The 14,977-nt window shown below is 37.4% G+C and overlaps 1 protein-coding gene across 1 annotated transcript in view; it reads left to right on the top strand.

Moving 5' to 3' along the window:
* LOC110461458 (ryanodine receptor 2-like) overlaps positions 1 to 14,977 on the top strand; it is a 188,043-nt gene that overhangs the window by 127,608 nt on the left and 45,458 nt on the right. The window contains exons 76-83 of the mRNA XM_021514914.1: positions 674 to 718; positions 907 to 1,025; positions 1,772 to 1,947; positions 2,250 to 2,408; positions 2,674 to 2,946; positions 8,689 to 8,718; positions 10,742 to 10,801; positions 11,152 to 11,286. Of these exons, the coding sequence (XP_021370589.1) occupies positions 674 to 718; positions 907 to 1,025; positions 1,772 to 1,947; positions 2,250 to 2,408; positions 2,674 to 2,946; positions 8,689 to 8,718; positions 10,742 to 10,801; positions 11,152 to 11,286 (997 nt within the window). The remainder of the gene's footprint in view (positions 1 to 673; positions 719 to 906; positions 1,026 to 1,771; positions 1,948 to 2,249; positions 2,409 to 2,673; positions 2,947 to 8,688; positions 8,719 to 10,741; positions 10,802 to 11,151; positions 11,287 to 14,977) is intronic.

Below are 14,977 nucleotides of genomic sequence, written 5' to 3' on the forward strand. Positions count from 1 at the left end.
AAATTACTCTGTTTTACTCTAGTTTTTTTATAGCCCCGCCTTCTAATGCCACGTGACTAAAATCTCGCCGGCCTAAGTCATAACGTTGGGAAATACCTTCGGTAATGCGAGATCTCGTCAAGTCATGTGACATTGCTCATGGCCTAATTTCCATTAAAAACATGGGTTGGTATAGAAAACATTGGAAAATACTTTTCGTAATAATCTTTGAAACATGTTATTGATACCACCTAGTGCATAAAGAATAGATCTTTCGATCCATGTGCGACATGTGTGTGAAAGTGACGATTTGTTTCTAAAATATCAGTTTGAAGTGCGTTCCGGGCGCGAGGCGCATATTTCCCGCATATCATAGAGGGCCGGAGTTCTGACGTTCATCGACGACAGACCGATATGAAAAGAGTCGATAAAACGTCAGAATAATTCGGACTATGTTCAATTTAAAATTGATATATTGAAACTGATATATTAGACCATTGTTTGTACTGGTCAAATTCATTTTGTTTGTACTGGTTAACTTAAAATTGATATATTGGACCATTGTGTACTGCCTGACGAGTCAAGGTTCTGTTTACAGTTACAAATTACATGATTCCTTTGTGTGTGATGCCAATCCAGAAATGTACAATTTTAACATGATTATTGTTGTATAAATTTTGTATCTTGATTTCAGTTACTTACCTTTCTGGCTGGTTGAAAGGCAAAAATCCATCGATTCGTAAGTAAAACTTAATATTACATTAATTTCAAAGGTCATTTATTCGAATAATTGTAGTTTTAATACAATAGTATAGTTATAAAGTGTCTGCTCAATCTTTCAAACTTAACTTAACAGTTGTATATTAGTTGATTATATGTTAAATGCCGAAATAAACACATCAGAAATATTTTGAAATTATATTTCAGATTGACTCAGGTAACCACGGTAACTGGAGAGTTGATGAACACTGTCCTTGATAACGTGCTCAAACTCATCAGGAATAACGTGGGCAGTGTGGATGCTCCCTGGATGAACCGTATAGCAAGTAAATAACAATCTAATGTTAATTAGCCTTATCACTCCAACACTGGTCTTTTGTTCAAAATAAAACATGAGGCTCATAACAGATCAGAAATTTGGATGCAACTATTAATTCTTACATCAAGTTATATTTTGCATGGTGATTATTTATTAGCTCACCTGGCCCTAAATATTGTGTTTTAACTTTTCAGTTTTTTTATTTTCCTCTTTAATAAATTCATACTGTTAATTCTGACTAAAATGAACATGGTATGTCTGATTGCCACCTAAGTAGAATATGTGATTACATAATTAATGCAGCTAAAAATACTGTAGATACATACTACTCCTAGAGATTTCATTGGTTATCAGAGCGAGATTAACTATTCCTCAAGATTTCATTGGTTATCAGAGCAAGATTAACTATTCCTCGAGATTTCGTTGGTTATCAGAGCGAGGTTAACTATTCCTCGAGATTTCATTGGTTATCAGAGCGAGATTAACTACTCCTCGAGATTTCATTGGTTATCAGAGCGAGATTAACTATTCCTCGAGATTTCATTGGTTATCAGAGCGAGATTAACTATTCCTCAAGATTTCATTGGTTATCAGAGCGAGATTAACTATTCCTCGAGATTTCGTTGGTTATCAGAGCGAGATTAACTATTCCTCGAGATTTCATTGGTTATCAGAGCGAGATTAACTACTTCTCGAGATTTCATTGGTTATCAGAGCGAGATTAACAGCCTATTTCTATTATTTCTCGACCAGCCCGCACACAGCCAATCATTGTCAACTCGACTCCTGACATGATCAAGGAGCACTTCCTGCCAATCGCAATGAAGCTAAGGGAAGGTAATGCTGGTGTTGAGCTGCTCGAGAAGCGCCTGTTGGCAAACAAACACAGCACAGTTGACGTAGCTGACCTTGAACAGGAAACACAGGAGGTACAGTGTCAATCACAACCTGTTGTATCATACATATCATTGGGATTATTATATATTGCACATTTAAATCAGTTCCAATACATTACCAAAATTTACTCAACAATAATATAAAGTTGGGTTATTTTAAATTTTAGACCACAGTGAGGTCAACTTCAAAATTTTCAAACTGCAATCTAGCTTTATGGCTGTCAAAATACATTATTCAAAGCTGGAGTTAACCTTAACCTTATCAGTAAAGCTGTCATAACAGTAAAGTTTACTGTATGTAATGCTGGTAATGACCTTGACCTTGTTGTCTGTAGGCTTTTGGGATCCTTGTGAGAGACATCTATGCATTCTACCCACTGCTGATTAAGTATGTGGACCTACACAGGTCACAGTGGCTGAAGAATCCGTCCTCAGAGGCTGAGGAACTCTTCACTTGTGTCGCCAACATGTTTGGTCTCTGGTCGAGGTCTATTGTAAGTATTCAATGTATATTCTAAGGAACACTTATATTGTAGTCCTATCTTTTCTTTGAGCAATTTATTTCCTGATAGATATGATTTATTTATTTTTTGAAATTTTAGACAGGATAATATTATTATGTTATCATAAAACAATTTTTCATTACCAGGTATTTTGATAATTGGTTGACATTTTCTGATTGTCTAGAAAAATGAGCATTTCATTAAATATGTTATTTCTTCATTGAAAATAATTGCAGCACTTCATTGTATACTTCAGTTGTTCAAGCGTGAGGAGCAGAACTTTGTGATGGCCAACGAAATAGACAACATGGCCTTAATCATGCCTAGTCAGACCAAAACAGTGACATCTAATAACCCTGATACAGCGACTAACAATAAACGTCCGGGTCGTAAACGTGAGAAAAAGAGAATGGAGCTTCACAACAGTCTGAATGTCGCATGTCTTAAGAGACTCCTGCCCATTGGTCTAAGTTTCTTTAGTGGGCGGGAACAAGAGTTACTGCAGCATGCCAAACAGAAGCTGATTGAGGTAGGTAGGGTTGTGGAGACTGTTGGCTTTGTTACTTGTGGAGGTTGTTCATGGCTCAGACTCAGTTTAATAACAGTCACTTCATCAAATTTTATTGAAAAACAGTCAATCTTATTTAAAACAAATTATAGATAAAAAAATCAATGTGAAATCTGTGATCAATTCAGTGTTTGAGGTTAACACAATACTGTGTGTGAGGTTAACACAATACTGATACAAAGTGTGAGCCTGGATGACCTGGTAGGGTTTCTTGCTGATTGTTGTTACACGTGGCCTATATATACTTTCGTGTTTTATCTGAATTACCAGTTAGACATTATATATGCTATGCAGTTGTACTTATTCTCTGCTCTCCAAAACTGCTTTGTCTCTAAATTGCTGTATAGCTGGTTATTCTTATGGGGATGATATTTTTACTTGCAAGACTTATCAGTGATTGCAAAATGTTATCATGTAATACAATATAACACAGGAAGAATGATCGGCATTATAACCTTCATCACCACAGACTACTGCACCAGTACTGTAGTAGGCTATCTCGTACAAACCCGTAATACACCAAGTGTGACTGTTTGTATTAAATTATTTCAATGTTTTAATGACTTAATAGTTTGTGGTGTAAAACATATGACTAACTTTTATTTCTATAAAATTCCTTTGAAAATTATTGAAAAAAAATGTGTGGCCTATATGTTAAGCCATTGTTTGACTTCTAAATATAGCATTAGGGAATTCCCACAGGAACGGTTGGAACTCGGATATAATTGACATATGTAGAGGAGTTACCAGAAACAGATTCCATTCAGGTCAGGTGCACTAAACTTTGGTGTTAGTTCAAAGACAAAAACACAGCTAATTCATAGATATAAATAAATTGTGAACAGTTCAATATTGTATTCTATTTGTGGGTGATTTATGAACTTGTCAGTTCGATATATATCGATCTTTGTGATCCATGCTGCATTAACGAAATAGTTCGACAACGATGAAGGGATGTCATACCAATAACAGCATTTCTTGTTACTTTACAGGGGCATAATACTTAACAGTGAATATTAAAGTCAATAACCATGAAAATTGGATGTTCTGGATTCTGTCACTTTGAGTGAAACAATTTGCAGTCTCCAAAATAACCAGCTATACAGTACTATATCTTGTCCCACAATTTTCTAAAAATACACTTTGAATGATCTTCTTACTTTTGATTTGAATTTCCCATGAACAAAGCTTGACCAATGGCTATTTCCTGGCAGTTTTGACCACTGAAATTGCTTGGTTTTAATTCTGCTCTCCCTTGAAGGCGTTATCTTGGCCAGAAAAGTAACTGGGGAAAGAAGATAGGGTACAATGTTACTGCATCACATACAGAAGCACTAGACTGCCAACAATGGTGCTTAATACATGTGATGTGACCTATTTACAATTGTTTCTAACAGGTTTTTACATATATCTCACTATTATTAGAAATATTGTTGTGTGTTTTTAATACATTTGACCTGTTATATGTTTAATCTTGTTTTCTTGCTATAAATCCCTTTAGCAACTCACTAAACTTTACACTGATTGTCTTTGTTTGATAAAGACATAGTTTGTAGGTAGTGTATCTTGTACACAGTGAACTAGGAGTCTGGGCTGTCACATACACATGTTGTACCTAGGGGATGAGGTAACCTGTGGGGGTGTAGGGGGGAGGGCCATTTCTCATGTAAAAGACAGTGCCCTTAGTCATTTCATGCTCTTTCAGTGGAAAACTGAATACTATTTTACTGTATATACTAAGGAGAACACATGTATGGGTCTGTTTGACATTTTCTGTTTAATTAACTCATTTTTGTTTATTAGTTTGCTTTAATGTACGAAAGGTAGATCATACATCTAACATTGAAATCCCATACACTAATACTTCCTATTACACAGAGGTCAAAGTGACCTTGACACTGTAACTATGACAATTTACACTAATACTTCCTGTTACACGGAGGTCAAAGTGACCTTGACACTGTAACTGACAATATGTAACCAACTATCTCCTGACAATGTAACTATGACAACCCTGACAACACATCCAGCTTGTCTTAGGTAGTGAAGGATCAATTTAACTGTCGGGTACATAAAGATGGCTTGCTTTTGTTTACTATTTGATGTCAGGTTTAACCCCTGGTTTTTATTATCAGTGTAGATCACAACATATATATGTATGATATGGCATTAACCTAAACTAACTGTAGAGCAAAGCCTCTTTTAAAATGGAAGGTAATTTTTTTAAGTCTCAGCACTTTTGTGTTTATATTACTATGTATAACATGTATATCCGATTGTAGTATGTATGAATATTGTATCAAATATATTTTTATTTAATTCTGTATTTTCTGTAAGTCTGGTGGAAAAATTGTAATTCAATTGTTGATTGTGATCCCCTTAGCTTCTAGTAGTTGTGAAAAAAATTTGTCCTTCCCTGCCAATTAGTATGCCTCTAGTGGTGTAAATCTCCCAGCAACAGCCCCTACACCCTGACACAAGTCCTACCTTTAGTGGTCAGTTAGCTGTTTAAATCTCCCAGAGACAGCCCCTCCATCCTGACACTAGTCCTGCTTTTAACGGTCAGATAACGGTGAAAATCTCCCAGTACCAGACCCGACACTCTGACACTAGACCTACCTGTAATGGTCAGTTAACGGTGTAAATCTCCCAGAAACAGACCCGACACTCTGACACTAGTCCTACCTGTAGTGGTCAGATAGCTGTGTAAATCTCCCAGAGACAGACCCTACATACTGACACTAGTCCTGCCATTAACGGTCAGATAGCTGTGTAAATCTCCAAGAGACAGACCCTACATACTGACACTAGTCCTGCGTTTAACGGTCAGAAAACGGTGTAAATCTCCCAGTAACAGCCCCGACACTCTGACACTAGACCTACCTGTTGTGGTCAGATATCTGTGTAAATCTCTCAGTAACAAACCCTTCATACTGACACAAGTCCTGCGTTTAACGGTCAGATAGCTGTGTAACTCTCACAGAGACATACCCTATATACTGACACTAGTCCTGGGTTTAACGATCAGATAGCTGTGCAAATCTCCCAGAGCCAGACCCTACATAGTGACACTAGTCCTGCGTTTAATGGTCAGATAGCTGTGTAAATCACCAAGAGACAGACCCTACATACTGCCACTAGTCCTGCCATTAACGGACAGATAGCTGTGTAAATCTCCCAGAGTCAGACCCTCCATACTGACACTAGTCCTGCCTTCATCATCCTGTTAACAATGTGTGTTCTGTAAGCCTTAAGTTTGTGTAAATAAGGCAGCTTTAACGATCAGATAGCTGTGCAAATCTCCCAGAGCCAGACCCTACATAGTGACACTAGTCCTGCGTTTAACGATCAGAAAGCTGTGTAAATCTCCCAGAGGCAGACCCTATATACTGACACTAGTCCAGCGTTTAACGGTCAGGTAGCTGTGTAAATCTCCCAGAGACGGACCCTACATACTGACACTAGTACTGCGTTTAACGGTCAGATAACTGTGTAAATCTACACGAGTCAGACCCTACATACTGACACTATAGTCCTGCGTTTAACGATCAGAAAGCTGTGTAAATCTCCCAGAGACAGCCCCTACATACTGACACTAGTCCTCCGTTTAACGGTCAGATAGCTGTGTAACTCTCACAGAGACATACCCTATATACTGACACTAGTCCTGTGTGTATCGATAAGATAGCTGTGTAAATCTCCCAGTAACAAACCCTGCATACTGACACTAGTCCTACCTGTAGTGGTCAGTTAACGGTGTAAATCTCCCAGCAACAGACCCTACACCCTGACACAAGTCCTACCTTTAGTAGTCAGTTAGCTGTGTAAATCTCCTAGAGACAGACCCTACACTCTGACACAAGTCCTACTTTTAGCGGTCAGATAATAGTGTAAATCTCCCAGTAACAGCCCCGACACTCTGACACTAGTCCTGTGTTTAAGGATCAGAAAGCTATGTACATCTCCCAGATACAGACCCTATATACTGACACTAGTCCAGCGTTTAACGGTCAGGTAGCTGTGTAAATCTCCCAGAGTCAGACCCTCCATACTGACACTAGTCCTGTGTGTATCGATAAGATAGCTGTGTAAATCTCCCAGACACAGACCCTATATACTGACACTAGTCCTACCTGTAGTGCTCAGATAGCTGTGTAAATCTCACAGAGACAGACCCTATATACTGATACTAGTCCTGCGTTTAACGGTCAGATAGCTCTGTAAATCTCCCAGAGACAGACCTTACATACTGACACTAGTCCTGCTTTTAACGGTCAGATAGCTGTGTGAATCTCCCAGAGACAGACCCTCCATACTGACACTAGTCCTGCCATTAACGGACAGATAGCTGTGTAAATCTCCAGGAGACAGACCCTACAAACTGCCACTAGTCCTGCGTTTAACGGCCAGATAACGGTGTAAATCTCCCAGTGGGGGACCCGACACTCTGACACTAGACCTACCTGTAATGGTCAGTTAACGGTTTAAATCTCCCAGCAACAGCCCCTACACCCTTACACAAGTCCTACCTTTAGTGGTCAGTTAGCTGTGTAAATCTCCCAGGTACAGACCCTACACTCTGACACAAGTCCTACTTTTAGCGGTCAGATAACAGTGTAAATCTCCCAGTAACAGACCTGACACTCTGACACTAGTCCTACCTGTAGTAGTCAGTTAACGGTGTAAATCTCCCAGCAACAGCCCCTACACCCTGACACAAGTCCTACCTGTAGTGGTCAGATATCTGTGTAAATCTTCCAGTAACAACCCCTTCATACTGACACTAGTCCTACCTGTAGTGGTCAGATATCTGTGTAAATCTCCCAGTAACAAACCCTGCATACTGACACTAGTCCTACCTGTAGTAGTCAGTTAACGGTGTAAATCTCCCAGCAACAGACCCTACACCCTGACACAAGTCCTACCTGTAGTGGTCAGATATCTGTGTAAATCTTCCAGTAACAACCCCTTCATACTGACACTAGTCCTACCTGTAGTAGTCAGTTAACGGTGTAAATCTCCCAGCAACAGACCCTACACCCTGACACAAGTCCTACCTGTAGTGGTCAGTTAACGGTGTAAATCTCCCAGCAAGAGCCCCTACACCCTGACACAAGTCCTACCTTTAGTAGTCAGTTAGCTGTGTAAATCTCCCAGGTACAGACCCTACACTCTGACACAAGTCCTACTTTTAGCGGTCAGATAACAGTGTAAATCTCCCAGTAACAGACCCGACACTCTGACACTAGTCCTGTGTTTAAGGATCAGAAAGCTATGTACATCTCCCAGATACAGACCCTATATACTGACACTAGTCCAGCGTTTAACGGTCAGATAGCTCTGTAAATCTCCCAGAGACAGAGCCTATATACTGACACTAGTCCTACCTGTAGTAGTCAGTTAACGGTGTAAATCTCCCAGCAACAGCCCCTACACCCTTACACAAGTCCTACCTTTAGTGGTCAGTTAGCTGTGTAAATCTCCCAGAGGCAGACCCTATATACTGACACTAGTCCAGCGTTTAACGGTCAGGTAGCTGTGTAAATCTCCCAGAGACAGACCCTACATACTGACACTAGTCCAGCCTCCATCATCCTGTTAACATTGTGTGTTCTGTAAGCCTTAGTTTGTGTAAATAAGGCAGCTATAATTAGTAAGGTCATTGTTACCCTACTAAGATGTGCTACGTCACTGCTGTTTCAGGACTCCGATCGCGAGGAAATCATATCAGGGGTATTGCCAGCTTTCTTGTCTTGTACTACTGGTCACTTGATGGCAAGTGGCAGTCATTTTGTATCTTTGAAATGTTGATTACAAATTTCTATATCACTTAATTGATAAATCATGTTAAAATATGTCAATGAAATTAATATTTGATTAAATTATTTTTCTATTTTATCAATTTCAACCTTTTTTCACCTGCTGTTAATTACTGGTCAGGTAGACAAGAGTTAAACAATATCTATATTACAAAATGGCTGCTCCACGTCAGTACTGTGAACTATTGAACTATTGAAGTGGATGGTCTTTGCCAGTTTATTTCTTCTTCTATCCATGTTTCCCTTAGTTCTGTGTTGTAATGTTATAAGGGGAGTTAAATAAGGGGGAGATAATTATATAAGGGGAGATAATTATATTAGGGGAGATAATTATATAAGGGGAGATAATTTTGAGTTACTAAGCAATTGACAATTGATGAATAAATATCTACCCTCATATATTGTGTCTAAAGGTTTTTATGAGGTTCATACTTTTTAAAACTTTATTTAGTCAGTTTAATAAGAATTTTGAAATGTTCTTAATGTTTAGACGGGTCTTAAAAGATCTGTTTATAGTTTTAGATGAAGATAGATAACTTACTACACAGAACTACTTTCGTTTTGTTGCATGTAGCTATTTTGAGATTCTGTTTTATGAAAGTTCTCCAGTGTTGGTGATGGTGTTGTAGAACTAAGAGGCCACACTATATATCTACCTCTGTATATATACAACCCTACTACATGTTGTACGGTAGGACATGTATCTTTAGACTTTGTTGTATATATCACATTAATGTATTTCACAACATAAAAGCTGCATGAAGTTTTTAAATTTTCATCTTTTTAATTTCTTCAGACCTCATCGTATCAAATTTAAGATTGGAGTTTTCTACAAATGTTCATATGCCATGTCGACAGCAGTGAGATTGTGAATGTTTCAGCCGACTTTTCATCCCTCTGGTCGTAATGTTAATGATTTAACCCGAGTGCATTAATCTAATCTTGACCATAATATAGAAGTTCATCAAGGTTTTTCCTTTGTGTTAATTACCATCATTTTGTAGTTCTAGGTTATATTGTGTGTTAAACAATCAATATTCAGTGGTGAAAGATTTATGATTTTTTTTATTTCGCCTTTGATTTCGCGTGCTGTGGTAAATTGTTTTTTAAATTGATAGCTGTAACTAATTTCGGTATTTGGGCAATTCAAAGTTTTTTTTGTGTTTTTTTAACAACTCGTGTAAAACTAGACAGGTAATAAGTTTTGTTTTATATCTGTTTATCAGTATGTTGAAACTGTATCTCAAATCCATTCATCGTTATCTTAACTTTAATATAGAACGACCTCATGTATGTTCATTTCCCAAGTGTTATCAATTAATTTCAATCACTTCAGCATGGCATCAAATTGTTTTGCCTCATAGATTTTTTTACTAAAACAAACACATGTCATTAGTATATCTAAATCTTATTATTCAACATTTCCCTGTGTGTATTAGACCAAAATTTATTTTAAATTATATTATAAGTTTTCTTCTAGTTCTTATCAATAATGTATTGCCTTTGGAAATAGTGAACTAGTATCAGACTTCCTTAATTGACTTGGTGACTATTGTTGCTGGTTTAAGTAATCGGCCTGAACCACTGGTTTGTAGTATCTCTGTAGATACGTAGTGATGAGAACTTAACTGTTCGGAGCATGCTGTCACCTGTGGATACGGCCAGCTTTTTTATCGTAGAGTTGTTACGTGTAGAAAAAAATTGTTTATTCATGTCTTAACTAGTCCGTGTATTTTGTAAAATCATCTTTATTTGTTTTTGTAGAAATAGGAGTATGTCTAGTTAACTTAAAACACCTATCTTTTGTTTATTAGTAAAGGTTTTAGAAGAATTAGACTGTTTTGTATACGTTGCTATGATGGCTTGATGTGTCATGACGGTCAGTTTATCACGAGAAAGTTTTTATAATAGTATTTATGTGGTGTGTGTGATTACAGAAGGATACAGAGTCTGATATTGAAGAATACTTGATCGCAAGTCTAGCAGCTGAGGAAGGCGTAAGTATCAAACATGGCACATCTCAAATAATATTATTTAACCTTGCTCAATATATAAGTATTACCTCAACACTACAAGTTAGTGAATTACACAGCATTTGTATCCAAACACAAATATCATGTTGCTTTGGTCATAATAAGATTTATATTTTATTTTTATAAAAAAAAGTAGTAAAAAAGTATAACTTTAAGAAAATTTAAGAGTAAGGTTTGATTACACAATTGGATTATAATGTAATTCAGTCTACAGTCAGAACAGAAATGTACCTCAAGTATCATTCTATTCAGACATGTGAGCTGTAGGCCTGGGACACTTATGAAAAAATTACGAAAATGTATTACATTTGCAGCCAACGGATGACAAAGTAAAATGGCAGAAAGTGCTGTATCGCAAGATTGGTGGCAACCAGGGAGGGGAGATAAACCAGCAACAGGCCATCGACAGGATCCTCTCAATGGCCAAGGTCATGCATGGCCTCCACATGGTACGTATGACCTTCATTGTGACTCAAATATAACCTTAAACCAACTTAGATACACCTAGAAGTACCACTTAGTCGACTTTGACTGGTAGTGGATATGGTAGCTTAGGCTTGTCACCAGCTACCTAATATTTAGACAGAGATATGGTAGCTTAGGCTTGTCACCAGCTACCTAATATTTAGACAGAGATATGGTAGCTTAGGCTTGTCACCAGCTACCTAATATTTAGACAGAGATATGGTAGCTTAGGCTTGTCACCAGCTACCTAATATTTAGACAGAGATATGGTAGCTTAGGCTTGTCACCAGCTACCTAATATTTAGACAGAGATATGGTAGCTTAGGCTTGTCACCAGCTACCTAATATTTAGACAGAGATATGGTAGCTTAGGCTTGTCACCAGCTACCTAATATTTAGACAGAGATATGGTAGCTTAGGCTTGTCACCAGCTACCTAATATTTAGACAGAGATATGGTAGCTTAGGCTTGTCACCAGCTACCTAATATTTAGACAGAGATATGGTAGCTTAGGCTTGTCACCAGCTACCTAATATTTAGACAGAGATATGGTAGCTTAGGCTTGTCACCAGCTACCTAATATTTAGACAGAGATATGGTAGCTTAGGCTTGTCACCAGCTACCTAATATTTAGACAGAGATATGGTAGCTTAGGCTTGTCACCAGCTACCTAATATTTAGACAGAGATATGGTAGCTTAGGCTTGTCACCAGCTACCTAATATTTAGACAGAGATATGGTAGCTTAGGCTTGTCACCAGCTACCTAATATTTAGACAGAGATATGGTAGCTTAGGCTTGTCACCAGCTACCTAATATTTAGACAGAGATATGGTAGCTTAGGCTTGTCACCAGCTACCTAATATTTAGACAGAGATATGGTAGCTTAGGCTTGTCACCAGCTACCTAATATTTAGACAGAGATATGGTAGCTTAGGCTTGTCACCAGCTACCTAATATTTAGACAGAGATATGGTAGCTTAGGCTTGTCACCAGCTACCTAATATTTAGACAGAGATATGGTAGCTTAGGCTTGTCACCAGCTACCTAATATTTAGACAGAGATATGGTAGCTTAGGCTTGTCACCAGCTACCTAATATTTAGACAGAGATATGGTAGCTTAGGCTTGTCACCAGCTACCTAATATTTAGACAGAGATATGGTAGCTTAGGCTTGTCACCAGCTACCTAATATTTAGACAGAGATATGGTAGCTTAGGCTTGTCACCAGCTACCTAATATTTAGACAGAGATATGGTAGCTTAGGCTTGTCACCAGCTACCTAATATTTAGACAGAGATATGGTAGCTTAGGCTTGTCACCAGCTACCTAATATTTAGACAGAGATATGGTAGCTTAGGCTTGTCACCAGCTACCTAATATTTAGACAGAGATATGGTAGCTTAGGCTTGTCACCAGCTACCTAATATTTAGACAGAGATATGGTAGCTTAGGCTTGTCACCAGCTACCTAATATTTAGACAGAGATATGGTAGCTTAGGCTTGTCACCAGCTACCTAATATTTAGACAGAGATATGGTAGCTTAGGCTTGTCACCAGCTACCTAATATTTAGACAGAGATATGGTAGCTTAGGCTTGTCACCAGCTACCTAATATTTAGACAGAGATTTGGTAGCTTAGGCTTGTCACCAGCTACCTAATATTTAGACAGAGATTTGGTAGCTTAGGCTTGTCACCAGTTACCTAATATTTAGACAGAGATTTGGTAGCTTAGGCTTGTCACCAGCTACCTAATATTTAGACAGATTTGGTAGCTTAGGCTTGTCACCAGTTACCTAATATTTAGACAGAGATTTGGTAGCTTAGGCTTGTCACCAGCTACCTAATATTTAGACAGATTTGGTAGCTTAGGCTTGTCACCAGTTACCTAATATTTAGACAGATTTGGTAGCTTAGGCTTGTCACCAGTTACCTAATATTTAGACAGATTTGGTAGCTTAGGCTTGTCACCAGTTACCTAATATTTAGACAGAGATTTGGTAGCTTAGGCTTGTCACCAGCTACCTAATATTTAGACAGATTTGGTAGCTTAGGCTTGTCACCAGTTACCTAATATTTAGACAGATTTGGTAGCTTAGGCTTGTCACCAGTTACCTAATATTTAGACAGATTTGGTAGCTTAGGCTTGTCACCAGTTACCTAATATTTAGACAGATTTGGTAGCTTAGGCTTGTCACCAGCTATCTAATATTTAGACAGAGATATGATTCTAAACAACCTTTTCTGTTTCATCAATCTGATATAACTCTGTGACTAATGATAGTGATTATAGTTATTTAAATGTATTGTTTTTACAATGACAGCAGGAATATCATACATGTACATTGAATATTTGCTCGAATTTCATTAGCTCGTCATGGTGCCCTCTTATGTATCAATGTTTTTGTCTAAGTGATACCTTTGTGAACATAACTTAATTCAAGCTCGTCTTTAATGTGAGTCTAGTGTGTCAAATGGGATTAAATATTCTAACATCTTTTTCTAGAGAACAACCATGTCTACATTTATGATATTGGCCTGAAGCTTGTTTGAATGAAAGGCTACCAGTTTTGTTCAAATAAATGAACTGGACCCTCATTCAAATTCACAGGAGTCAAATGTATTAAAATCTTCAAACAAGTTCTCTTGGACCATGAGGCCTAGAGTAATAATATTATGGTTGTAGCTCGCTAGAATGAAGGGCTAGCAATAGTTTAATTGTATTGTGTTTACTGGCATTCAATGTCACAGGAGTCAAATATGTTGAAAACTTGAAACACTTTATTGTCTAACATTTAAACATTAAACACATTCTACCAACATTTCCCAGTAAAACAGGTGATGGAAACAGGCCATTTGAGCCTGTTGTTGTGCTTGATGTCGGAAATAGTTTGAACAGATGAAATAGCTTGAAATGCAAAACTGAAAAAAGAAATATCTGCAAAATGTATTATATAATATATAGTATAGAATTCTGTGTCAGCCAGTAAGAGTTGAAAGAATGCAAATAATTGTCTTGATCTGTAAAATTGCTATTTGTATTAGCTTTTGCACTTGTAACTCATATTTATTTCTAATCTGATATTCTAACATTTAATTTTTTCAACATTTTTCTGTGTTAGGTTGTGTGTTTATTTCCTTTTACAGATTATTTTTCTTGTGTTCTGTAAACTAGTTTTGCCTTTAGAGCCTCTCCATCACTTTGTAATGACCAGGGAAGACCATGCTTGTATAGGGTCGGTATAATGTCATCTAGATACACACTCAGCTGATGAGTGACTTATTTGTCACAGAACATTTTGTTTTTATAAAAAATATAGTGGGGTTGTCAGGTTTTTACAAGAAGTTTTGATGAAAAATTGAAAAATGGAACAGATTATAAAGATTTATTTAAATGTCTAATAATAGTTTTAAAGTCCCTCAATATATCACTTACATAGACAATGTGTATAAGCACTCTTGAATGATAAAGCAACAAAAATATTGATAACAGTGCTGTTATATACTTAGGTAAAATGTTGAACCTATCGCTCACCTCACACATGGCAGAGATTTACATATTTACTTAATATTCTTACATAAGGATTTGCAAACTTCCGAGTTTTCTGAGTTATTAAGCTGTTCCTTTCATCTTCCATTTTGTAACATAGAAGCTACTTTTGGCCTGTTTTCAGC

The sequence above is a fragment of the Mizuhopecten yessoensis genome, unplaced genomic scaffold (assembly GCF_002113885.1).
Source record: "Mizuhopecten yessoensis strain PY_sf001 unplaced genomic scaffold, ASM211388v2 scaffold10621, whole genome shotgun sequence".
Lineage (NCBI taxonomy): Eukaryota > Metazoa > Mollusca > Bivalvia > Pectinida > Pectinidae > Mizuhopecten > Mizuhopecten yessoensis.